Below are 24929 nucleotides of genomic sequence, written 5' to 3'. Positions count from 1 at the left end.
CTTCATACATGCTAAACTAGCATTCTATCACTAAGCAACAACCTCAGCCCATTAACGTCTTCTTAAATCCTTCCTCTGTGATCTGTGACTCCAATCTTCTATTTGTTAATCCTCAGATCAAAAAAAAAGTTCAGGATTGCGAGTATAGCTCAGTGGTAAACCCATGTTCAGGATGCACAAAGCCCTGGGTTCAATCTCTAGCACAAAAACAAAATCAAAACCTCAACTGCCTAAAACAAACCTGTAAACCAGCCAGGCATGGTGGCACACTCCTATAATCCCAGCCCTCGGCCTGAGGCAAGAGGGTCCCTGCAAATTTAAGACCAGTCTGGGTTACAAAGTGAGCTCAAAGTGAGCATAGTGAGACCCTGACTCAAAAAGACCAAAAATAAATAAATAAAGCTATAATCCTTTCTGTAACTGAGTGTAGCTTGGTGTCTTACTTTACACTTTACTCTGTCTTATCTCTGAAGACTCACTTAACTGGTTGGCTGTATCAGCCTTTTGTATATCTTTTGTTTGGCACTGTTCCCGTTGCTGAGAACATTACTATGAACAATCAGAGTCCCTGATTACAAAGAACACACAATCTATCCAGGGCACAAGGCAATCGAAATGCAGTGGGAGTGTGGCAGTAGAGTACATGGCATTGAGCTCAGCCGTTGTGGGCACGGAGATGAAAGCCAGGCTGCCTGGGCTTCTATACCAGCTTTGCCACTCATAACATCCTGGGTGCGTTACTCAACCTCCCTGTGCTTCTGTCCTGTAGCTGTAAAACAGGCAGGATAATCCTTCCCAGGATTGTTGTGCAGCAGGCTGTGGTCAGGAAATTTGTTTCCTGACAATACCTAGACTTCTGGCTGATTGGGTAGTGATGCTATTTACTGAGATTTGGGACAATCTTTTGGGACTTTTTGGACCCAATCTTTTGGGACAAGAGAAGGTTTGAGATTTGGTCATGAATTTGCCTTTGAATCTGTTGCACTACACTGTCCCAAGCTATCTTGAGCTGCTAAGTTCAGTTCTACCACAGAGCTACACCCTCAGCCACAGCGCCTTTAATTACCACACTGTCTGATGCTCTCAGGTCACTGCTATGCTCTGGACTAAGCACCATTGATTAGATTGTTCCATTACACCACTGCAAACATCCAGTGGAGCAGGACCTTGTGATTTGCTGGAGGGAAAGAGAGGTAAGTGCCACATAGGTCAGTGACGAAAAAGGCTTTGAGTGGCATTTCAGCTCCAAGCTCATTTTGTTATTGTTTTGTTTTGTTGTTTTTCCAGTGCTGGGGATTGAACCCAGAGCCTCCTACAAGTCAGGTAAGCCTGATTTGCCACTTAGCTGCATCCCGGGTCCAGAGCTGTTTTCTTTTCTGAATTCCACTTAAATGGAGATGTCGGGTAAGCAGTGTGTGTTTAGAGAGAGCTGTGGTTTGGCTTTGGCAATCATCAGCAAAATGCGCTAGCAGAAGCCATGAAAACGGAAGAGATGGTCCCAAGAGAGGGCGTGAGTGCCGAGAGAAGGCCGCAGGTAGCACCCTGAAGAACACTCACCATTTTAATGGCAGGCCGAAGAGAAATCCTCCAAGAACCCTGAAGAGCAATAACTGGAATCTGAGGAGGATGCTCGAAGGAGTGGGTGGGATCAGAGCTGATGGGGTGACTCAGAGACAACGCTACAGAAGAGCATGAAGAGAGGCTGAAATGTGTGAGAGGGGTTTAGCCTTAGCACAGAGGCTGCTGGTGACCTTGGAGAGCAAGGCTGCTGTGGCAGGCATGGCATCCAGACTGCGACAGCAAAACACTATCATCTACGGGACTCCCACACGACACAATTTATCTCACACAGTCCTGGAGACGGAGGCTCTGCAGCAGGCTGTTCACACAGTCCCCGTGCAGGGCCTCTGCTGGGCTGCAGACTGCCAGTCTGCTTGAGACTGAAGGGAACAAACCACTCTCTGTTCCCTTGCATGGCCACTTAGCTCATCCCTGAGGGCTCTCCCTTTAAGACTTACTGGTGTACCCAAGGTGCACCTCCTACGACTCTTCCTCAGGGCTGAGAATATTGACCTGTGCAGCCTATCCCAGCGCTCAGGAGGCTGAGGCAGCAGGGTTCATACAAGTCTGAAACCAGCCTGGGCCACCTAGTGAGTTCAAATACAGCCTGAACTGCTTATCGAGATGAGATCCTATCTCACCAAAACAACAAAAGCAAACAAGAAAGAATTTTCAAGATGCGTCAGTAAGAGGGATAAAGGATTTATTAGACAGAATTTTAAAAGTATACACTCAAAGATATGGAGTGTAGGACCTCAAAAGAGAGACTGGCACCTCATTTCTTGGAACTGGGAATGTTTTATTTCTTTTGGGTCATGGAAACTGGAAAAGATGCTCTCCCATAGATAATGGCCCATCTTTATAGGTGAAAGGTATAAGCCCAGTAGGTTTTGTTTGTGTTTTGAAACAGGGTCTTGCGATGCAGTTCAGGCTGGCCTAGCATTCTTGGTGATCCTCCTGCTTCAGCCTCCCAAGTGCTGCTGTCGTACACAGCTGAGTTACATAGAAATACTATAGGCAGTCAGATGGGGCCGGGCCCTCGAAGGAGTCAGGGCAAAGTTGAAAACTCATTACAATTATGGCCGGAGGTACATCTGTTAGAGGCCAGGCCTTAAGATAAAAATGAGGGGCTGGGGATTTAGCTCAGCGGCATAAGCGCCTGCCTTGCAAGCAGGCAGTCATGAGTTCGATCCCTGGTACTGATAAAAAAAAGGGAAAAAAAAAGATAAAAATGGAATGACCGCATCTGACAGAGGTGGTAGCACGTGGTCTAATGAAGTCTAGACAGACATCAGTCACCTCAGCAGGTGACCAAGACCCTCGGACTCATCCCTCCCTGAAAAGTTTCCTTCTTTCTGCATGCCCTTCCTGCACACTTACTCCCCACTGGGTCACTGCCACCTGAGGGACCACACTGATGATCTTATTGGTTGATCATAGCTCTAACCCACGTTGCACCCACATGGTTGTGCTCTATAAAACTTCCTCTGAGAATCAGGGTCCTTGGCAACCCACTTGGCTCTCAGGAGCTATAGCTGTCCCTCTCTATAAATATTTCCTACCCTTAACCTCCTTTGTTTCTGCTTCGAATTTAGAGAACACAGCCTCGGCATAGGGACATCTAGCAGGTTGGAAGCTAAGGTATTTCCCTTATATCGTATTTGGAGAGCCTGATACCATTCCTATAACCCTGAGACTGCAGGTGTGTGCCACCACTCCCAGCTTGAAAGCACAATTTTTTATTTTTATCTTTCTTTTCTTTTTAAATTTGTTTTGGGGGTACTGGGGATCGAACTTGCAGCCTCACACTTGCCAAGCAGGCACTTATGCCACTGAGCTAAATCTCTGGTCTTCTTTTTAAATGTTTGAGACAGGATTTTGCTGTGCAATTTAAGCATGGCCTTAGCCCAAACTGCCCTCGAACTCACAGCAATTCTCCTGCCTCAGCCTCCCAAGTGCTAGGATTATGGTCTGGTCATCACACCCAGTTCTGGCTTCTTTTATGTTTTCCTAAATTACTTGAAAAGTTGGGGATAGACCCCTGGTCAGCACTGCATGTTGGCATGCTAATCACTCAGAAAGTACCTGTCTTACAAAGTTTATCAGCAAACCTATCACCACAGCACTCTGGGAGACAAAGGGAGCAGGGTCACAAATTGCAACCCAGCAAGATCCTGTCTCAAAATAACAAAATGAAACAAAGAGTTGGGGATGTAGCTGAGCGCAAAGACCTTGAGTTCAATCTCCAGCACTGTTTAAAAAACAAACAAACGGGGCTGGGGATTTAGCTCAGTGGCATAGGCGTCTGCCTTGCAAGTAGGCAGTCATGAGTTCGATCCCTGGTACTGATAAAAAGGAAAAAGACAAAAAAAAAAAAAAAAAAAAAGCTAAAAAACAAACAACAACAACGACAAAAAACAAGATTCACCTTCCCTGAATTTGCTTGCTCTATCTCATCTCCCTGAAAGACTGAGCCAACTCAGGAGTGATCACAGCAGTTTCCAGGACTTGCAGGGACACCCTGGAGCAATGCAAGAGGTCCCCAAGTCACTGTTCTGCACCTGCAGCCACCTCAGGTTCTTGGGAAAGCATAGCCTTGCCACCCATGGGAGGCCACCTGCCAATGGGACCCCCAACAGAGTCATGGCCTCAAAATGGAAACACAGCTGTCCACAAGCTGTGAGGCCACTCACAGAACCAGTCCTAAGGTAAGGGTCAATCCGGCCACACCTTGCCGGGGATTACTTCCACGCTGACTGTGCAGCCCCAATTCTGGTCTTCACTGTCCTTTTCTATGAAATCCCAAAGTTTCCATCAGCCTCTGAAAAACAGACCCAGAAGGTGCTATGCTTCCCAGTATGAGCAGGCTCATTAATGCTTCTTTTCTGTCCTTCACCACTACAGTCTCCTTGGAAGCCCACTGGCTGGTGAGACTAGATTTCCTAAGGCAGGCATGGTGGTGTGTGTCTGAACTCCCTGCACTCTGGGAGGCTGAGGCAGGATGATGACAAGTTCTAGACCAGCCTAGGCAGCTTCGCAAGACCCTATCTCCAAAGCTTTCATCTACAAAGTTATGGGAAGTAGAGATGTAGCCCAGTGATAAGGCCCTGGGTTCAGTCCACAGTAGTGGGCACAGCCAGGAGTTAAGTTTCCCATACTGTTACTGGGGGACAACTCATACACCCCATCAAATTATCTGCAAGCCAGGTGTTAAAAGCTGGGTGGGGGGGGAGTGTAGTTCAAAGGTTTACTCTTCATTGGTCTCCCCCTGCAGCAAACAAAAGACAAAACAACAACAAAATACACAAAACAACACTGGGAGGATGAGGCCACAAGGATTACAAGGTTCAAATCCCACCTACGCAATTTAGACCATGTCGAAGAATAAAAAGTTTAAAGAGGGGTTGGAAGGGGTTGGGGATTTAGCTCAGCGGCATAAGCACCTGCCTTGCAAGCAGGCAGTCCTGAGTTCGATCCCTGGTACCAAAAAAGACGAGGAGAAAAAAAAAAAAGAGGGGTTGGGGATACAGCTGAGTGGTAGAGCTCCCTGGATTTACATATTTTTATATATCTGTAACCACCAATAACCATTTTTTTTAATGCAGGGACAGGGTCTCATTATGTAGCCCAGGCTGGCCTCTAGCTTGTGGTGATTTCCTGCCTCGGCCTCCTGAGTACTGGGATTATAGGCATGTCCCCCCCACCTCCCTTCTTAAACAGTTTCCAACAAAGTTTTCCTTGGTTGTTTTTCCTTCATTCTCTAACCCATTCCAGTCTGGCTTGAGTAGCTAGGACACTTGTTTTAGTGTATTTAATCAAAACAATGATAAACTTTGTTTCATAATGGCGTAGCTATTTGGTATGTGCTTTTTTTTTCTTTTTGAGACAGGGTCTCTATGTAGTTCAGGCTGGCCATGAGCTCACTTTGAAGCCCAGGCTGGGCTCGAACTCGCAACAATCCTGCTGCCTTAGCCTCCCGAGTGCTGGGATTATAGGGGTGAGCCACCATGCCCGGCTTCACTTTATTTTTCAACTACACAATACATACTGATTATCTTTTTTCTTTCTTCTTATTCTTTTTTTCTTTTTCCTTTTTATCGGTACCAGGGATCGAACTCACGACTCCCTGCTTGAAGGCAGGCGCTTATGCCGCTGAGCTAAATCCCCAGCCCCTTCTTTTTTTTTTAAAGACACAGTCTCTTTATGTGGCCCAGGCTGGCCTCAACTCAAGGCGATCTTCCTGCTTCAGCTTCCCTAGTGCTGGAATTACAGGCATGGACCACCACGCTCGGCTCATATTGACATCTCTGTGGCTTTACTTCTTCAGCTACTGTCTCCCTCACTAACACAAAAGGTCTAGGAGCAGGGGCTGAGTTTCAAGGTCCTGAATTTAGCTTCAAGCATCATACTCAGCACATACTAAGGACTTGGCTATTTCCGGGAAAAAAAATACATTTTGCAGCACCCCAGCCGGGGAGGTCTCTGGCCCGAAGCCCGACACCGGATGTGGGTCTGTGCCTTGATTTCCCACCCCGGGAAGTAGAGGCTCCGGACAAAGCCAAGCGCAGGGAACAGGAAAATGGAGTCCACACATGGACTCAGCGTGCTGATCGCATTTCCGCCGCGGGAAGACGCTCCGTGCACACCACGTGGGCAGAGAGCAGACCTTTTTCCATTTCCGGGCGGTGTCCGAGCTTCCAGGTTCCAGTCCCCGTGGAAAAAGCCGGGCAACAGCGGGCGCCGGGAACTTAGGTAGGGGGCAGGGGCGGAGCCCGGGCCCGGCCAGAAGGCCCCGCCCCCGCGCCGTCGAGGCCCCGCCGCCCGCGCCTCCCGGGCCTGGGCGTGTCCCCGCGGCGGCGCGGCATGCTGGGAAGTCGCCCGCGCGGCGGCCATTTTGTCTTGTCGGCTGCTCCGTGGAGAAGGCTATTCGGTCAGAGAGCGGGCCGAGGGGAGTTGGCGACTGTGTCGCCGAGGTTTTCGGTGGCGGGTGTCAGGGCTGGTGGGAGCAGCCGCCGGAAGGAAGCACCATGATTTCGGCCGCGCAATTGTTGGATGAATTAATGGGCAGGGACCGAAACCTCGCCCCGGATGAGAAGCGCAGCAACGTGCGGTGGGACCACGAGAGCGTAAGTGCCGCGGGCCTTGGGCCTGAGCCCGGGCGCCGTGGGGAGGGGAGCGGCGCGGGCCGGGGCGCGGGCGCAGGCCGGGCCGGGTCAAACGTGTGACCCGGTGGCCGCGGAGGGAAGATCGCGCCCGGGCCCAGGGCGCGGGCGGTTTGTTGTTGTTCCCCGATGGGGAAAGCCGGGCAGAGCCCGGGGCGAGGCGGGAAAGGGCCGACGGGAGCCTCCAGTGCATCTAGCGGCCCGCGCTTGCACCTCGCGGAACAGGGAGAAGGGCACATTCTTCCGTTAGTTGACTTGGGCGCAGTGAAGACGGAGGTTTCTGGCCAGGGGGTGTGGTTTTGAAAAAAATCGCGGTGATCGCTTAGTTAACAATGGTCCAGTTTCGACGCTTCTTGGCAAAAGTGGAAATGGAAAGACGGTAATAACTCGACAGGGTTGTGCTGTGATGATGTGTAAGTACTTCTCGATGGCAGTTCCAATGAGCCCCTCAGTTACGGGCGGCTGTCAAAGCTTTTTCTTTCATTCGATCTTCTTACTTTTCCCTATTACGATGAGGGGTTCGTAGGAAAGACTTGCGAGCCTCAGCCAAGGTCTCTTTACAGGCGGTCGGCGAGGCTAAACCTAACCTTTGTGGTCCTGTTCATCTTCCACCATTCGGGGACCCCTGGCTCCCCGCAACTATTGTCGTTTATTTCAAGTATTTTGATGTCATTTGGAGCATGCATTGTAATGTTTTAGATCTTGCCTGAAGAGGAGAGGGAGAATTTAAAGTTACTTTGCCTTTGTCATTAAAACAGTTGCTAAGCAAACTGTGAGAAAGTAGCTCAACCGGTAGCTTTTTAGAAAAGTGAGTTGCTTACTACTCTTAGACATAGGTTTTGAATAGAGGAAAAATTCTGTTTTGCAGTGCAGGGAAAGGAGTTGGTGCCATGTGAGTCCCATTACCTTGAAAAATAAAATGTTAGGTTGAAGTTGTGTGGAAAGAAGGCTCGTTGATTGCAAAGACTGTTTTTGCTGTAGGATTCATTGTATAGAGTATTAGATATAGTCATTCAGACGTTTGTCATTGATTTCCAGGTGTGAATCTTTTGAGACTTGGATGGTGGTTTGAGGGGGTGTATAGCCTCCTTCCCTACATCTGTCACGGTAGAGGTCTAAAAGTAACTTAGTTGTTTATCTAGATAGTCTGCTTTCTAGCTTCTTTGCAACAGTGAAATAGCTTTTATCATTTTTTTGTTTATTTTTGAGTAGGGTCTCCTGTGTAGTTCAAATTGGCCTTGAATTTACCCTGTAGCCCAGGATGGCCACAAACTCCTGGTATTCCTTCTGCCTCAGCCTCCAGGCCCAGCTCAAATTTTTTTTTTAAACCACCTAACTTTAACTTATCCTGTACAAGATAGAAGAGCAGTCAGCTAGTGTACAAATAGGACAGTTGAGGATTTTGTAATAAAGAGGAGAATAATTTTTTAGTTTAGTGGTTCATGAGCAAGGTTAGTCCTCTGTCGCCCTGCCACTGATTTCCAACGTGATTTCCAACGTGTTCAGAAATCGGAGTGGTTACTGCACATGGATACATTTCTGTATTTGTGAGGTGTTTATGACTTTGCAAATGATGAGGCTTAAAGAGGAGTAGATTAGGTTTTATGTCATCTCAGTACTAATCTGGTGCTTTTCAATTTTATACTGTTTATCAACTTTAATTTTCCAGTGTTTATCACCAAAATACCTCATACTTTTAATGGTAGGTTGCTTTTTTTTGGGGTGGGGGGTAGATTCTCAAATTTTAAACCCCTTACTGATGTTTCAGTTTCTTGCCGCTGGCAGAAAGGTGATTGGAGTGATAGAGGAACAAAACAGGAAACCTTTTCTAAATACTGTAGTGGGAATCACTGTCTGGTACAATAAAGTTAGGGAATCACTTGCTATCACTTCCAGGTTTTGCATGTTCTTATGTTGTTGACTTTTGGCATTGTGGAGGGGTGGATAAACCCAGTTTGTACTTTGAAGGTTTAATCATCACTGTAGCCTGATTCGCAATATTTTGCATTCCTATTCTATCTGGAAAATTTTCTCTGCCACACTTAACCATAGACGGGTGGCACTTCAGCTGCAGTTCAAATGGGGATCCTTTTGTTTTTATTCCTTTGAAGTGAGGGTGAATAAGTATCAAAAAAGGGAAACAACTATTAAAGTTCCAGTATCCAAAGCACCTGTAGATACTTTATAGACAAACTGGGAACTTTACCTTAGTGTTAAAAGTAGTCCTTGCATAGTTGTATTAGACTTGTGTAATTTGTTCTAAATGTAGATTTCTGTACTTCAGGCCCCAGAGTCTGATTCTGTAGGTTTGGGGCAGGGTGTGTGCATGATTAAATTTTATATTAGTTTGGTAGTAGTATTTCTAATATTGTCTCTTTTACACTCTTTACAGTGATATGTGAACAAGTAGCATTCTTGGCAGCTTTGTTTGCTTGTTTTTATTTTTTGAGACAGGATCTCACTGGGCTATCCTGGAACTCACTGTGTAGTCTAGGGTGGCCTCAAACCATCAGTGATCCTCCTGCCTCAGCCTCCTGAGTTTTGAGATTACTGGTCTCTGCCACCACATCCAGAAGCAGTTTAGTTTTAAGTGAATGCATCTATGATGCAAATCATTAAGCTTACCTGCTGGAAAGTTATCCTAGGAAATACTGGGGTTAGTGCATTGCTGGCATTTTCAACTTTGTAGTTTGCTTGTGAATCCAAGAGAAAGTCATCAGCTAAAGTCGAATTAGCTTTCACAGTGTTTTGAGGTTGCCATACCTTTTTGCCTCCGTTAGCTGTATTTTGCATGTGTTTGAGCTTACTGGTATTTTGGAGTTAATTTGGTTGGTAGTCTTTTTTTTTTTTTTTTTTTTTGTCTTTTTCCTTTTTATCGGTACCGGGGATCGAACTCACGACTGCCTGCTTGCAAGGCAAGCTTATGCCACTGAGCTAAATCCCCAGCCCCAGTTGGTAGTCTTAATGACCAATAATAGGAAAGTCTGTGTTTGCAGTGAGGGTTTAAATGGGAAAATTTCAATTCCAGAGACAATGTTAGAAGATGGAATTGTGAGGTCTGGTCTGGAGCTTTTAGTATCTTTATGTAATACAACAGGACTTTTGTAGTTCAAATTGAGGTTTCTACATTCTAAATTTCAACTCGAAAGTGAAATTACTTTGTTGACTCAATTGATTCTAATAATGTTTGAAATTTTGTCATTTATCAAATTCAACCATAGACTTCAGTGAAAGTTTAATAATTCATGAAGAGAATAGAAGTAAATTTTTTTCTAAATATTTAGAATGTTCACAGATATTGATGTGAGGTAAAGAGGACTATTCAACGATGTTTCCTCCCACTTTATTTATTTATTTACTTGTTTCAACAGGGTCTCACTATGCAGTTCAGACTGGTCTTGAATCTATTAAGCCCAGGCTGACTTTGAACTCATGGTGATCTCCTGTCTCAGCCTATGTGCTGGCATTACAGACAGTGTGTGCCACCATGATGGACTGGCATGTTTGCAGATACGGTCTGTTTTTGGGTTTTGGTGGGGTTTTTTTTTGTTTTGTTTTTTGTTTATTTGGTATTGGGGATTGAACTCAAAACCTTATGCTTGCCAGGCAGATGCTTATGCCTCTGAGCTAAATCCCCAGCCCCTTTAGGTCTTTTTTTAGAAACAGGGTCTCACTATAAAGTTCAGGCTTGTCTCAAACTTGCAGTGATCCTGCTGCCCCAGCCTCCTGAGTGCTGGGATTACAGGCATGAGCCACCACGCCCAGCTATCCTCAGTTTTTAAAAAAAAATTTTTTTGGACCTATTTTAAGTCAGTAATTTGCCTAGGTTGGGCTCAAACATTCAGTTACTCTGCTTCAGCCACCCAAGAGTGCTGGGGTTGCAGGCCACACCTGACTACTAAATAATTTTAACTCAGAATTCCAAAATGTTGTTTCGGAAATAAGATATTTTCTGCCTTAGTCTGTTGTTCTTTTTTTTTTTGTCATTTTCCTTTTTATCGGTACCGGGGATCGAGCTCATGACTGCCTGCTTGCAAGACAGGTGCTTATGCCGCTGAGCTAAATCCCAGCCCCTTCTGCCTTAGTGTGTAATGCATGGGAAGTGTTGGCTTCTCTGAAGAAACACAGAAACTTCTTACCAGCAGTTTCTGTGTTAAATAATTGCTATTGGCTGTTTTTAGAAGCACGCAAAATTATGATTGATGAGCATAATGAACTCACCACGTACTCTTACACAGTTCATAAGTACCAGCACATGCTCATATTGCTTCTTCTATGTTCCTTAGCCCCTCCATTATTTTGAAAGCAATTCCATCATTTCAACCTTAAATAGACATTATACATTTTTAAAATATGAGGGAGGGCTTTATAAACATAACTATATTATTACAGTGAAAATATTAAAGTATTTCCTGAGTATTTGGTTGCTTTAGGAAAATGTGTATGTGGAGTAAATATACTTTCCATAGTACAATGTAAGTGCCACAGTGGGGCTGGTGGTGCATTGCAAAATCATAATAGTGGTAGTAGTAGTGATGGTAGCAAAATAACAGCTACCACAATGAGGACAAGTACATAGGAAGCAGAGAGCACACTGAACGGAAACACTTAACCTAGGCTGGAGTTATTATGTGCTCAGGAGGAGGCTGTCTCATAAACTGGCCCTTAAATACTGGAAACTAAAGAGTTGAGAGGAGAAAATACTCAGATTTGGGAAGTTGTAGGTGTTACAACTGTAGGGGTCTTGTTTGTATTTGTGAGGTAGAAGAAAGTAAAGAGACAAGAATCTGATTTTGAGCAAGTTTGTAATAAGAATAAGCCTTGTTAAAAGAGTGGACCTCATTCTGGAACAGTTGAAAGCTTCTAAGCAGCAGAGAAATGCCTGCTGTGGAAAATTGAGATTTACCAAAAAGTTTGTGTAGGTGTTAAATAGGCAAGAGCGATGCAAAGATTTATGTAATAAAATTAAAAATGCAAAAGTAAATGACTGCGAAGCATGAGCATGATATAGCTGAGACATAACTGCTTTCAATGACTGAATCATAAATTGTTTTATTAAAAAATACTCTTAGATGCTTAAAATATTTTTTTTCAATTTTTTTTTTATTGGTACCGGGGATCGAACTCAAAACCACATGCTTGCAAGGCCGGCACTTATGCCGCTGAGCTAAATCCCTAGCCCCCCCCCTTTTTTTTTTCAACATTTAACCAAAAAGAAAATATGTGCTTCTAGAGAGAATTTACACTATTCTTGGTTATATATTTATGTGGGGGATTACACCCCATGTAATAGGAATAAAGCCTAAGGTCTCAAACGTCTGCTGCTCAACTACAACCCTTATCCTTTTTGAATATTTTGAGACAAGGTCTTGCTAAGCTGTCCAGGCTGTAGTCTTGGAGTTGCTATCTTGCCTCAGCCTCTCTAGGCGCCAGGATGATAAGTGTGCACTATTTTGCCTCTTCTAAAGTAAGCCTTCTCTGGTAGGGGAAGGACAACAGAGTGAAAAGCGTGGTTGACTGTTTGGCTTCCTTTGGTTTGGTTTTGGAGATAAGGTCTCTCTGTGTTGCCCAGGTTGGCCTTGAACTCAAGATGTTCCTGCTGCGGCCTCTTGGGTTTGCAGATTTATGTCACCACACCTGGCTTTTATTCACTAGTACAGTTCCCTGCTATTCTTGGTTATTTATTTGTGCACCAGGCCTTTGTGCATGGTAGGCAAGTGCTCTACCACAGAGGTACATGCCCTGTCCTCATACGACAATTGAGATATTGGCATTTAGATTTTTTATTAAGTTAATGCCAGAAGATATCAGATTGATTGTTTGCCAACATGAGTTATTTTGCCAGTATTTAGATGATTTAGATGTGTATATTGAGTAAATTACACTTACGGCTTGCTTTATAAAATGAAACCTAAGCTGAGTATAAATTCCAAGGTAATGTGTGTGCGTATACATGAGGCCCTGGATTTATTCTCAGCAATGGAATAAAACAGAGTACTTGATGTTTCATGGCACCAAGTACCTATCTAATGTTAATAGTAACTTATAGTACCAACAGTTGTTGTATAATGTACCCAGCAGGATTTTAGCTAGGGATCTATATTCATGGCTTCCTGTAAAGACATTTACGTATAATTTATTTATCTGAAGCCTTTATTATTGGTACATAACTTACCTGACCTGAGCAATTGTGTGAGAAACAATATGCATTCAACTGATTTCCCCCCCCCCCAAGCTGATTTTGGGAAAGCAATTTGACAAGAATAATACAAAGTGTTAAATATTTTTATTGAATTAATTATTCATTCATTCATCTGTTAGAAGTACTGGGAACTTAACCCCGTGCCTTCACACTAAGTACATCTTCGGCCTAATTTTTATTATTTTGAGGCAGGGTTTCATTAAGTTGCTGTGCTGCCCAGGCTGAGCTTAAATTTGTCAACCTTCCAGTGTAGGCCCCTTAGAGTGCTGGGATTGAGGCCTTCGCCACCAGACCTGGCTGAGAGTTAAAGTATTTATAAGCTCTAGGGAGAATTTTATTGCTTCCTATTGGGTTCAAGTTGTGTAAAATGATAGAAATCATTTAGATGCTCTTACTGTATTTTTGTGATTGGAAGAAATTGATGACCAGAAATACTGTAGCAATATCTGTGTTTGATGTGCATAGTGAATGTGGAAGGTAAAGACTTTTTGTAAAGGTTTGTCTTGGCCAGCAGTTTCCCAGCCAAACATTTATGCTAAGCCCTAAAAACATGCCTTGCTTATATTAAATTATACTCCCTGTTTGAAGGATTTGAGTCCATTAATTAATGTATTGGGCAACTGTATACATTATTTTTGTGTTTTTTTTTTTTTTCTGAGTTTAGAACCATGAGATTTTTTTTTGGTCTTTTTTTCTTTTCTTTTTTATCAGTACCGGGGATCGAATTCAAGACCAGACACTTGCAAGGTAGACGCTTATGCTGCTGAGCTAGATCTCCAGTCCCGAGATTCTTCTATAAAAGTAAATGGGTTTGCTGTGAAATGTTCAGACTCACTCCTCTCCAGGTGCCAGATTTTCCCTTAAAACAATTTAAAAATTGGTACTTTTTTTCAGACAGTTCCTAACAATGCATCCAGTCTTGTTGGCGCATATGAATCTACCCCATTGTTTAACTGTTTGTTTCCTGTTAGGCATGTCAATTATCTAATGCTATTGCCGTTATCAGGCAAACTGCAGTGAAAGTTCTTATGGGTGTGTATGCATACCACCTTTGGAATAGGTCCCTACCAAGATAGTGACTGAGTTAAAGAAATACATTTTCTTCCCCAGTATTGGAGATTGATTTCAAGGTCTTTGCACTGGCCTATATCCTCAGTCTTACTTTCTTTCTTACTTAATTTATTTATTTTTGTGCCAGGGATGGAACTTACAACCTTGCAATCTTGCACTTGCCAGGCAGGCACTTTGCTGCTGAGCTATATCCCAAGCCCTCATTATTGTTTCTGAGATGGAGTTTGGCTACCTTGCCCAGATGGTATAGAACTTACACTCTCTTTCCTCAGCATCCCAGAGTGCTGAGATTACAGGCATGTGCCAGCACACCTGCTTTTAAAAATGCACCTTTTACGTTTTTTGGTGGTTGCTACCAGATTGTCCTTTAGCCTTCTAGTATTGTCTGGAGTGTCATTTCCCTGTCACTGTAACACCAAGTAACTAAAAAATCATTTCTTTTACTATACTGGGGAGCAAACCAGGGAACACTGAACTGCATCTTTAGCCCTTCTTTTTTTTTTTTTTTTTTTGTCTTTTTTGTTTTTTTATCGGTACCAGGCATCAAACTCACGACTGCACACTTGCAAGGCAGGTGCTTATGCCGCTGAGCTAAATCCCCAGCCCCGCCCTTCTTATTTTTTAAATTTTGAGACAGGATCTGTTTAAATTGCTCAGCCTTCCTTGAAATTCACCTGCCTTAGTCTCCCAAGTGGCTGGGATTACGGGTGTGGGCCATCACATTTAGGTATTTTTTGATAGTTTGATTTTAAGAGAATGTAAACTTGCCATTAAAATTATTGATTCAAATGTATTTATGCATTTCTTTTTATTTCTATTTTTATCCACTTACATTTATGCAGTAGTTTAACACCTAGTTTAAACTATTGGTGAGGCTGGGCGTGGAGATGCACACTTGTAATGAGGTAGGAAGAGCACTGAATTTGAGGCCAGCCTGAACTACATAGTGAAATCCTGTCTCAAAAACAGACAAAAAAATCTGTTGATGAGGTGGAACTCCTGTGATTCCTGATGTTGTTTTAAATTTATTTATTAAGAGGATAAATCACACTTGTGTTAAGGACATTTGTGTTGTCAACTCCCATCCCCCATCTATCCTTTGTCCCTTTCTGAAGTCTTTGATTACTGATTTGCTAAGTTCATGGTGGACATTTAGTGGAGAATCACTGAGCAAAAGACTTAAATGTATTAGTAGATAGATAGCTTAAATGGATATAAATTTATAGTAAAGATTTATGTTCCTTAGGTATTACTATTAAAGGCAGATGGCTAATGTCCCAAAATATGAGCAGTTGCCTTGATTATATCCCAAAGAAATAGATTAGTTTTGAGGATTTATTTTTATTTTCAGTGTTAATAACATCATTTGAAGTGTTTCTGTATCACCAGTTTTTCTGTATCTTTTTTGAGGGGGGGAGTACTGGGAGTCAAACTCAGGACTTTGTACTTGCCAGATAGGTGCTGTGCCACTGAGCTATATCTGTATCCTTTTGTTTTTTGTGGCAATAAGACTTAGCCCAGCCAGGTGTGGTGGTGGTGCACACCTGTAATTCCAGCACTCAGGAGGCCAAGGTAAGAGGATCACCAGGAGTCAAGGTCAGTAGTGAGACCATATCTCACAAAGACAAGAATTGTGTCTAGCACATTGCTCATGTTAAGGAGGTGTTCTACCAGTGAGCTATATGCCCAGCCATTTTTATTGTTATTCATTTGTTTTTTGAGACAGGGTCTTGCTTGCTATGCACTTCAGTCTGGCCTTGAGCTCATTTTGTAGCCCATGCTGGTCTCAAACTTGGAACAATCCTCCTGCCTTAGCCTCCTGAGTGCTAGGATTACTGGTGTGTGCCTCCATGGCCAGTTTCGATATGCAGTTTAGGCTAGCCTTGAACTTAATGTGTAGGTCAAAGATACAGCTCAGTGGCATAAGCACTTGCTTGGCAAGCATAAGGTCGTGAGTTCGAGTGTAGGTTCTGAGTTTGAGTCTAGGTACTGAAAACAGAATTCATAATGCGTAGCTAAGGCTGGCCTCAAATTCACAGTGATCCTCTTGCCTCAGCTTTCTGAGCGCTGGGATTACAGGCATGCACACTCAACTTCCCCAGCACTTTTAATTTTTATTTTGAGACAAGATCTGGCTCAGTTGCTCAGCAGGTTTTGAGCTTTTCATACCCCCCACCCTTGACCTCTTTTTTTTTAATCTTTTTGAGACAGGGTCTTGCTGTGCCAATCAGGCTAGCCTTGGGCTCACTTTATATGTAGCCCAGGCTGGTCTCAAACTTGCAATGATCCACTTACCTCAGCCTCTTGAATGCTGAGATTACAGGTGTGGGCCACCATGCCTGGCTCTGTTTTGACCTCCTAAATAGCAAAAATTATAGGCATAGGCCACCGTGTCCAATCCTTTTAATATTTTTAGTTAAAAACTCACCAATCCCTGGGGAGACTTAAGAGAAGCAGTCTAAGGAGCTAGAGTTTATTGGATAGGGAAATAATTTTGATACACCATTAAATGGAAAGCAGTATTTTAAGGAGAATTAAAGAGTGAAAAGAGCACATGGAAACAGACTGGGAAAATGAGTTATAGTCGAATTTTCTAAATAGCTAGATGACCTTCTAAGATGAAATGATTTGACCACATTAGGCACTCCTGGTTAGCCCAAAGTCATTTCTTTATTTTGTCAATGTAACACTTAAAAACACTAAAAACTAATTGGTAATTGGTATTTATTTTTGAGACAGGATCTTGCTAGGTAGCAATGCTGGTATTATAGGCATGCAGTGCCACACCCATCTAATAGTGTTTTTTTCTCAAATCCATTTTATTTCAAAGAGGAAAAAATAAAATTTCAAAAACATCAGGGGGCAACTGTGCTACATACATTGTGCGTTGTCATCTCCAAATCATTCACCCAGAACACAAGACGTCTGCTTTTAATTGTCCTAACAATACCAGTACAAATCTTTCTCTTCAGTTAATTCAGAGAAATCAGTAGTATAACTATCTTTTTTATATACATGTATATACATATACATACTGTTTCTTTCAGCTTCTCTTAACTAGTAGTATTTAAAAAATCAGATTAGTTTGTACTTTCTCCCAGTTTAACAAACATAATTAAGTTTAATTTTTACAAGCCAACTATAATTTTTGACTCCTTTATTAAAGTGAGGAAACCAAGGCAGAATTGTGATCTGTGGTTTGTATTTTCTAGGTTTTAAAACTGGAACTATCCCAAGTTGTCTTACAAGTAAAATAAACAGGCTTAGCACTCAGGAGGCTGAGGCGGGAGGACGCTGTGAGTTAAAGGCCAACTGAACACCTGCCTCCAAAAAGAAAAAAAAGAAATTCTTTGTATTTGTATTTGGTTATATTCTAGTCTCAGGAGACAAATGTTTATTCCTCTTGTTTTATTGATACCATCATCTTTGTTTTTCTTTTAGTAGTATTGTTTGCAGTACTGGAGATTTCAACCCAGGGCCTCTACATGCTGGCTCTAATGAGCTTAAATTTAAGAAGGAGCAATAATTTTTGTGTTGGTCATGACAATATGGTATGATTAAAACTACAGTGAATGTTTAAGGAATTTTATTACTGGAGAAGACACATTGCCATTAATTACAGAAAAAACATTCCTGATCACTCCAAACATACCTATACTATGGTTCTTGCCACTTTCTGAAACAGATCTGAAAGTCCTATTTTGTGTGTTTCCAGTTGTGCTTTTCAGCAGCCTCAAGGTCCTGAATTATTTCAAAATATTTACCTTTTATGGTCATTTTGACTTAAGGGGAAAAGCCAGAAGTTGCTATCAACTTAGTCCTTTTTTTTTTTTTTTTTTTTTTTTTTAAATAAATGTAGTTCACACTGGCTTCAGATTCACTGTGTAGTCTAGGGTGGTCTCAAATTCACAGCAGTCCTGCCTCAGCCAGTGCTGGAATTACAGGTGTGCACCCTTACACTTCGCTTAAGAAAAACTTTAAAACATCTTTTTCTCAACTGTGGCTCACAAGCATCAACTGCTCTGAACAAGTTCAGCAATGTCACAGGCTGTTACTAAGGCTCAATGTAGCCATATTAAAGAGCTACCTTTCTACTGGGTGACACTTAAAAACAGTACTGTATTCACCATATTTTTGTCACACTTCTAGATGTTCTGTTGAAAAAAGTCTAAACTCTGCTTTCATAGACCAGTAGAAATGAAATGTTTATAAGTAAGTGAAGGAAAAGTACGCAGTACTAGTGAAGCTTTGTAAGTATGAGGACTGCGCCCTGAATTTAGTTTTATAGATGTTGTGTAGTTTATAGTTATAAATGATGAATTTTTTTTTGTTTTTTGGAGATTGGTTCTGTACTAGTAAACTTTCATAGCAATGAAGACTGCACTCTTAAGTTAGTTTTATAAGTTTTATAGTTCAGTTATAAATGATGGTGTTTTTGTTTTTACTTTTGTTTTTGAGACAGAGTATTGTTATGTAGTTCATGTGGACCTTGGGCTCACTGTGTAGTGGAGTTGACCTTCCTGAATCCTGACGTGCCACTGTGCCTGGGTAATGATGGTGAATTCTGGCAGTAATTTTACTAAACACACTTGGGTGACATTTTTTAGATTTATATGCAGCGTAATGACATTCTAGTCAGTGACTTGCCATTGGTCAGTATGTGACATAGTCTAGCTGTGTAGTAGGCTGTATCTTTGAAGTTTGTAGAATGATGGAATTACCCAACAACCATGATTCAGAAATTGTTAGACCTGTGGAACTAAGGTTATAAGTATTAGAGATTAGGCTGCAGGAAAAGTGCTATATTTTTTGCCTTCCTTCAAAACACCCTCAAGGGGCTGGGGATTTAGCTCAGTGGCATAAGCGCCTGCCTTGGAAGCAGGCAGTCGTGAGTTCGATCCCCGGTACCGATAAAAAGACAAAAAAAAAAAAAAAAAAAAACACCCTCAAGAAACATATATATACACACATATATATGATTTAAATTTAGTAGTATTTCTGTATTTACATCTATATACTTTTTTTAAAAAAATAATGTTGAGGATTGAACCTAGGTACTGTTTAGAGCAGACAGGTATTTTATCACTGAGCTCTATTCCCAGCCCAAGAAACTCCTTTTTTGACACTATGGACAAAAACCTGTCTGTCTGTCTCTCTTATCTGCATGCAATATTGGGGATTGAACCCACGGATTTTGCACTGTTATACCTCAGCTCAGACCTTTCACTAATTTTAATTTTATTTTAATTTATTTATTTTTACTAACTTTTATTTTTGAAACAGGGTCTCAGACTACTAAGTTGCCTAGGGTAGGGGCAAATTTCTTGCTTTCTTCCCTCAGCCTGTTGAATTGCTGGAATTACAGGTGTGGGCCACTGTGGCTGATTCCAAGGAATTCTTACATGATTCTGGATCTTGTTTTGAGATGAGGCCTCAGTATGCTACCCAAGCTAATCTCCAACTCTTAGGCTCAAATAATCTTTTGCCTCACCTTTCAGATACCTCGAACTACAGATGAGCCACCACACCACACCTGGCTTTTAAATTTTAAGTTTAAACAATTGAGTATTAGCATTGGTGTTTGTGATAGGCTTAAAGTGTGAGGTTAAACAAAGTAGACATTTGAGTAATTAGAGAAAAGTACTTAACATTTAAAAACATCTCATGAGGTTTAGAAGTTCAGAAATAATTTTTAAAAGTATTGACTATCCAGAATACATACTCTTAAATTTAACATTTCCTTTTCTTTCGTGGGTTATGTTGTGCTTTGGTAACTCACCTAGTAATAGTGATACTTTATGTGAAGAAAGGGAATTATTTTGGAATTATGATTAATGTAGTTTGGTTTGCAGTATTACAGAGTTAAATATGGGGTAAAGCAGTTGGGGTTGTGTCTGAAAGAGTTAAGAGTACCGCTAGGAGAGAATTCATGTTAGTGCTGTTTTCCCTGTAAGACACTCTACCAAGAGTCAGTCAGTAAAGGGTTGGCATGTATGGAAATATCTATGCATTTATAAACAGGATCTTTTAAGCAAAAACATGGGATGAAATTGCTTTAAATGAATTTTATTTTTTTAATGAGTTTTACCTTGTAGACAATGATTCCTTAGTTCTAATCTACAAATAAGGCCTAGTTTATTAAAATTAGAATGAGAATCATTGCACATTGTGTACATATTAAAAAATCAACACGGTATTCAATAAATATGTACAGTTACCAAGAAAGTTATAGAATAATGGTGAGGGTTATTAAAAATACATAAAAGTGTCTTCTGGAATATATTTTTTATTGATTTGGGAGAAGTGACTAGCAAGTGACATAGAACAGTAGAATCTAAAAAATATAATCCCGCCAACTCTGCAGATCTTCTCTTTTACTGACATTTTAGAGTGTGAAGATCACTAGCTTAATGCAGTTCAAGTAAAATTGTTCATACATGTGATTGAAAGATGACTATTACTGGATGTAGTAATGCATAACTCCAATCTCAGCATTCTGGGAGGCTGAGGCAAGAGGACTTGTAAGTTTAAACCCATTCTAGGCAATTTAGTGAGACTTGTCTCGGAATAAAAAAGAGGAGGGCCTGGGTGTGTATCTCAGTGTAAAGGCTTTAGGTTTCTTTCCCCAATACTCTGGCCCCTCAAGGTAGGTGCAGTAAGAAAGAGAAATGTATTACCTAGTACCCTTTTAAAGACGGTTTTAAACAACAATTTAAAAAGTTAAGTATTCTTATTGTTTTTTTTTTCACTAGGTTTGTAAATACTATCTGTGTGGATTTTGTCCTGCGGAATTGTTCACAAATACTCGTTCTGATCTTGGTAAGTGAATTTTCTGTCTTTTACCAATTTATTTATTTGGCACGTGGCGGGGGGGGCGGTGTTGAACACAGCACCTTTGCACTGAGCTACATCTCCTTCCTTTAAAAAAAAGTTTTCTTAAAATTTCGAGACAGAGTAAACTGCCTAGGTAGGGTTAGAACTTTCGATACTCCTGCCTCAGGTTTCCAGGGTGGAGTTACAGATGTAGGACACCACACCTGACTTCAAATTTATGCTTTAAAATTTAAAAAACAATTTGAAAGATTTTTGCTTTGAAATATTTGCTGGGTAAATATTGAATGTGTTAAGAAATGGCAGTTTAAACATTGTGGCTTTAAAAAAAAAAGATTGTGGCTTAATTGAACATATATTTATTTCCACTTTCTTCCAAATCTCCACTAAAATGGGGGGGAAATTTATTTATTGGAGGAGGTACCGGGAGTGGAACTTACGACTTCATGCTTGCCAGGCCGGCCTTTTTGCCACTGAACTAAATCCCCAACCCTTGAAAAAAATTTTAAGGGATATCAGTGGAAGAGGAGATAAAATGAGATAAAATAAAGATGTCACCGTATTTTTAGAAGATGACAGTTACAGCCAGACATGGCAATATATGCCTGTAATCCCATGACTTGAGAAATTGAGGCAGGAAGATCCTGAGTTTAAGACCAGCCTGAGATCCTGTCTCAGAGTTTAAAAAAAGAGGCACGTATATAGCCTAGCACTAAAGTATTTGCCTAGCTTTTGTGAGGTCCTGGTTTCACTCCCTAAAACATAATATGTATCAGCAGAGCAGAGAAACCTCTCCTAAAGTCCTGCTGAAAGGGATACTGAACAGGAGGAGGTGTTGTTCATTAGCAGGACCTTGGATGGACTCTGAATCTGAGGCATAAGGTACCTTAGACAGCAGAGCTAAATCATGCGGCTAAAAATCAGTGATTAATCTGTGTTCAGTTTTTCAAGTTTGAAACTTAAGATTTTGAGTCAGTTTTCCCTGCCTGTTCTGTGCCCTCTAAGATGTTTAGCAGCATCTCTAGACTGCGCACTGCTATGTGTCTGCAGCACTCCCCAGTCATGACTACTAAATGTCTTTCTTCAGATGTTAGCAGATGTCCCCTGGTCGTGATGGTTCCCAGTGTAGAGCCAGTGGTTCAGGTAGTTTTGTATATGTGTTGATCCTGTCGCTCCCATGTCAGTGTCCCAGGAGGATGGAAGGTTATTTTCTGGAGAAATGTGAGACTAGTGTTCCTGAACCACACACACACATACAAAAACTTTTGTCAGTATTCTGAGGGTGGTCCCTACCTAATATACCAGTATATCAGTCAGGGTTTACTAGAGAAACGGATTTAACACAGGATATACAAACATAAGAAATTACAAGATTGGCTGGGGATTTAGCTCAGCAGCATAAGCGCCTGCCTTACAAGCACGCGGATGTGAGTTCGATCCCTGGTACCGACTTAAAAAAAAAAAAAAGAAATTGCAAGAATTGGTTTATGATGGATAGCCACAGATTTTGAAAGAGGAAGCGTGCCTCTGCACTCTAAAGGCTGAAGGGTCCAGCCCAAGATCTAGAGCTCGCTCACTTCCATCTAAATTCATACCATGAGGTTGATGGGTCTGACAGAACACTAAAGAATCCACTCCAGAATGCTCAAGAGTCCTAGGCAGAAGCTGAACAGTACACCAATTTACTCTAAGCTGAAGGGGAAGACTGGAGCTCCTCCAAAGAACCAGCAGTTGGTCTGTCCACTTTTCCCTTTTATTGTATGCAGGCTACCTGCCCTGGATGTGGAGTCCTCCACACTCACATCATGTTCCTGTTCTCTTGCACAGGATAAGAATGTTTACAAAGTGAGGACCCTGGCCTCCTGCTGAGTCACTTAAACTTCTAAACTTCTCAAGTTGACAAAGTATATCAACTATTACCACTAGTTTATAAAAAAGAAGTTAATTCACTGCTCAAAATGTTTGCCTTAGAGTATTAGAAAGACTTCAGGGTTGGAGTAGTCTGGATCAGAGATTTCAGACACAACATAGAGCAAGTGAGTAAAAACTGGATTAAAAGAGTTTAAATGAAGCCATCTGACTATGGACTAACACTTCACACAAATAGTGAAAAAGTGACAGTGAAACAAATCAGCTGAAAAAATAAATTCCAGAAAAGAAACATAAAACTAAGAGAAGGGTAAGTTTGAAATTAATTTAGATGAATGTATGTCTGAAAACACCCTCCAAGGGGAAGAGACAATGGATACACTAAGTCAAACTTCGGCCTTTGAAGATGGCATCAGTTTAAGACAGATGGATGTCTATAAAGAAGTATGAAGATGATCTAGACTAACCCTTTAACACAGTGTGACTCAGAAGCATAGGTTCTCATTCAAGATGCTGCTGCTGCAGAAGACAGGAGGCAGTGGTTTGCCAGAATGCCTCAGGCTGTCCTGCAAATAAAGGCAGCAGGTGTCTCTACCTGTCCCGCTGGTTGCTGGTTCTGGTGGCCAAGATTGTGATCCAAAGGGTTCCAGAAAGTAGGACGCAGTAGTGGCATGAAGCACCAGAAACTTTTGAGTGTTTCGGCAGCAACGCATCTGACAGGTAGCTCCTTGTCTGCCAGTGAAGGAGAACTGTAGGAACATTAAACTAATAGCTTCCTAAGAAGAAGAGGCAGAGAAAGCAGAAATAATTTCTTGCATTGAAATAGATGAGCTGCTGCAGCTAGGATCTGATGATGATACAGATATTTTATTTATTTATTTATTTATTTATTTTTGGTACTGGGGATTAAACGCATAACCTCATACTCACAAGGCAGGCGCTTATGCTGCTGTACTAAATCTCCAGCAATAAAATACTTTTTTTGATACTGGGGATAAAACCCAGGACTTTGTGCTTGCCAAGCAACAGCTTATACCACTGAGCTAAATCCCCAAACGATACAAATATTTTTTTTTTATTTTTATTTAAGGAGAAAAGAAAAGAAAGAAAAAAAAAAACAGTGAAGGGGTACAAGTTATACAGATTTACAGAAGAAAAAAATGCGCAGTAGGAAATCACTAGTTAATGGATTACATATTGCCATCTTAGAAATAATTGTTCAAGTCACAAAATTAAAGCCTGTAGAGTGGACATTCCAACAATGATACTGCAAACAGTTCCGTTCAATGATCCAATAAAACTCTGCGATATCATTTTCTATCTTATACATTTAAATATACATGCAGTTATATAGTTTAGAGCACTTTCTTTTCCTCTCTTTTGTACAGTGACTATTACACATTTTGGGTTTCATTGCTCCCACGGTTCTTATTGCTTTTTTGGAAGAGAGTAAAACCAAATGTGACATAACAGAACAGAATCGGTCAAGTCAAAAGGGTGGACATAATAGATAATATAAAAACATAATACAAGGTGATCAACAATGGTTACCATAATGCCTCCCGCTATTTCTAATAGAATTGCCTATATCATTAGTTGTAATACAATTGAACAAAACCGTAAAGAATAAAACCGACAAAACCAAAACATTGGAGATATTGTAGGTCTTCAAAAGTAGATAAAAGTCAATGAGAATGGGCATTATAATGAATCTCATTATCTTCTCAGCTGATGCCTAAACTTTCGAACCTGATACTATCCAGCAAAACAGAATAGAGGAACCTCAGTCAAAAACAAGATGGTGAGAGTAATACAGGGCTTCAAATCGAGATAATAGAAAGTCAAAGTGGGTTACTATATTATATCCTGCTATATTTTTCCCTTTAATTAAATGGATAAAAATAAAAAAGTAAATAATGGAGTGGAGATTGAGAAAAAAGAGGGCATAACAGCGAAACAGGGCAGATCAAAACATAACCATTTAAGCAGAATAGTGTTTCACCACCAGATATTTCCGACCCAAAAATAGTTACCATATTGACTCCCTCCCTGAAGTCCTTGAGTACAACTTCATATACTGTGGCATTAAGTATATCAAAACAATGTAAAACCATTTAAGAGAATGACAGCATTATAGAGTATTTAGAATCGACTAACAGAAAATGAACAATGGTCTCTGTATAATCTCCTTGTCTTTAAAAGGTTTTTGCTTATACTATCGTACATAACAAAAT

The 24929-nt window shown here is 41.3% G+C and overlaps 1 protein-coding gene across 10 annotated transcripts in view; it reads left to right on the top strand.

The window, feature by feature from the left end:
* Positions 1-6410: 6410 nt before the first annotated feature.
* The window catches only part of Luc7l3 (LUC7 like 3 pre-mRNA splicing factor), a 45249-nt gene continuing 26730 nt past the window's right edge, over positions 6411-24929 (top strand). For 6 of the 10 annotated variants that reach the window (XR_010048270.1, XM_063251323.1, XM_063251318.1 and 3 more), the window contains exons 1-2: positions 6416-6686; positions 20748-20814. Coding sequence is in view for 8 of the 10 variants with exons in the window: in XM_063251323.1 (XP_063107393.1) it covers positions 6588-6686; positions 20748-20814 (166 nt within the window). In the remaining 2 variants the exon portion in view is untranslated. Of the gene's footprint in view, positions 6687-20747; positions 20815-24929 lie in introns of all 10 variants that reach the window. The other 4 variants (XM_063251319.1, XM_063251317.1, XR_010048272.1 and 1 more) reach the window with 3 other exon arrangements.

The sequence above is a fragment of the Cavia porcellus genome, unplaced genomic scaffold, assembly GCF_034190915.1.
Source record: "Cavia porcellus strain 051 isolate PalLab524CR breed Dunkin Hartley unplaced genomic scaffold, mCavPor4.1 scaffold_6, whole genome shotgun sequence".
Lineage (NCBI taxonomy): Eukaryota > Metazoa > Chordata > Mammalia > Rodentia > Caviidae > Cavia > Cavia porcellus.
The sequence above is the reverse complement of the archived record's forward strand: the minus strand, read 5'-3'. Positions and strand labels throughout refer to the sequence as shown.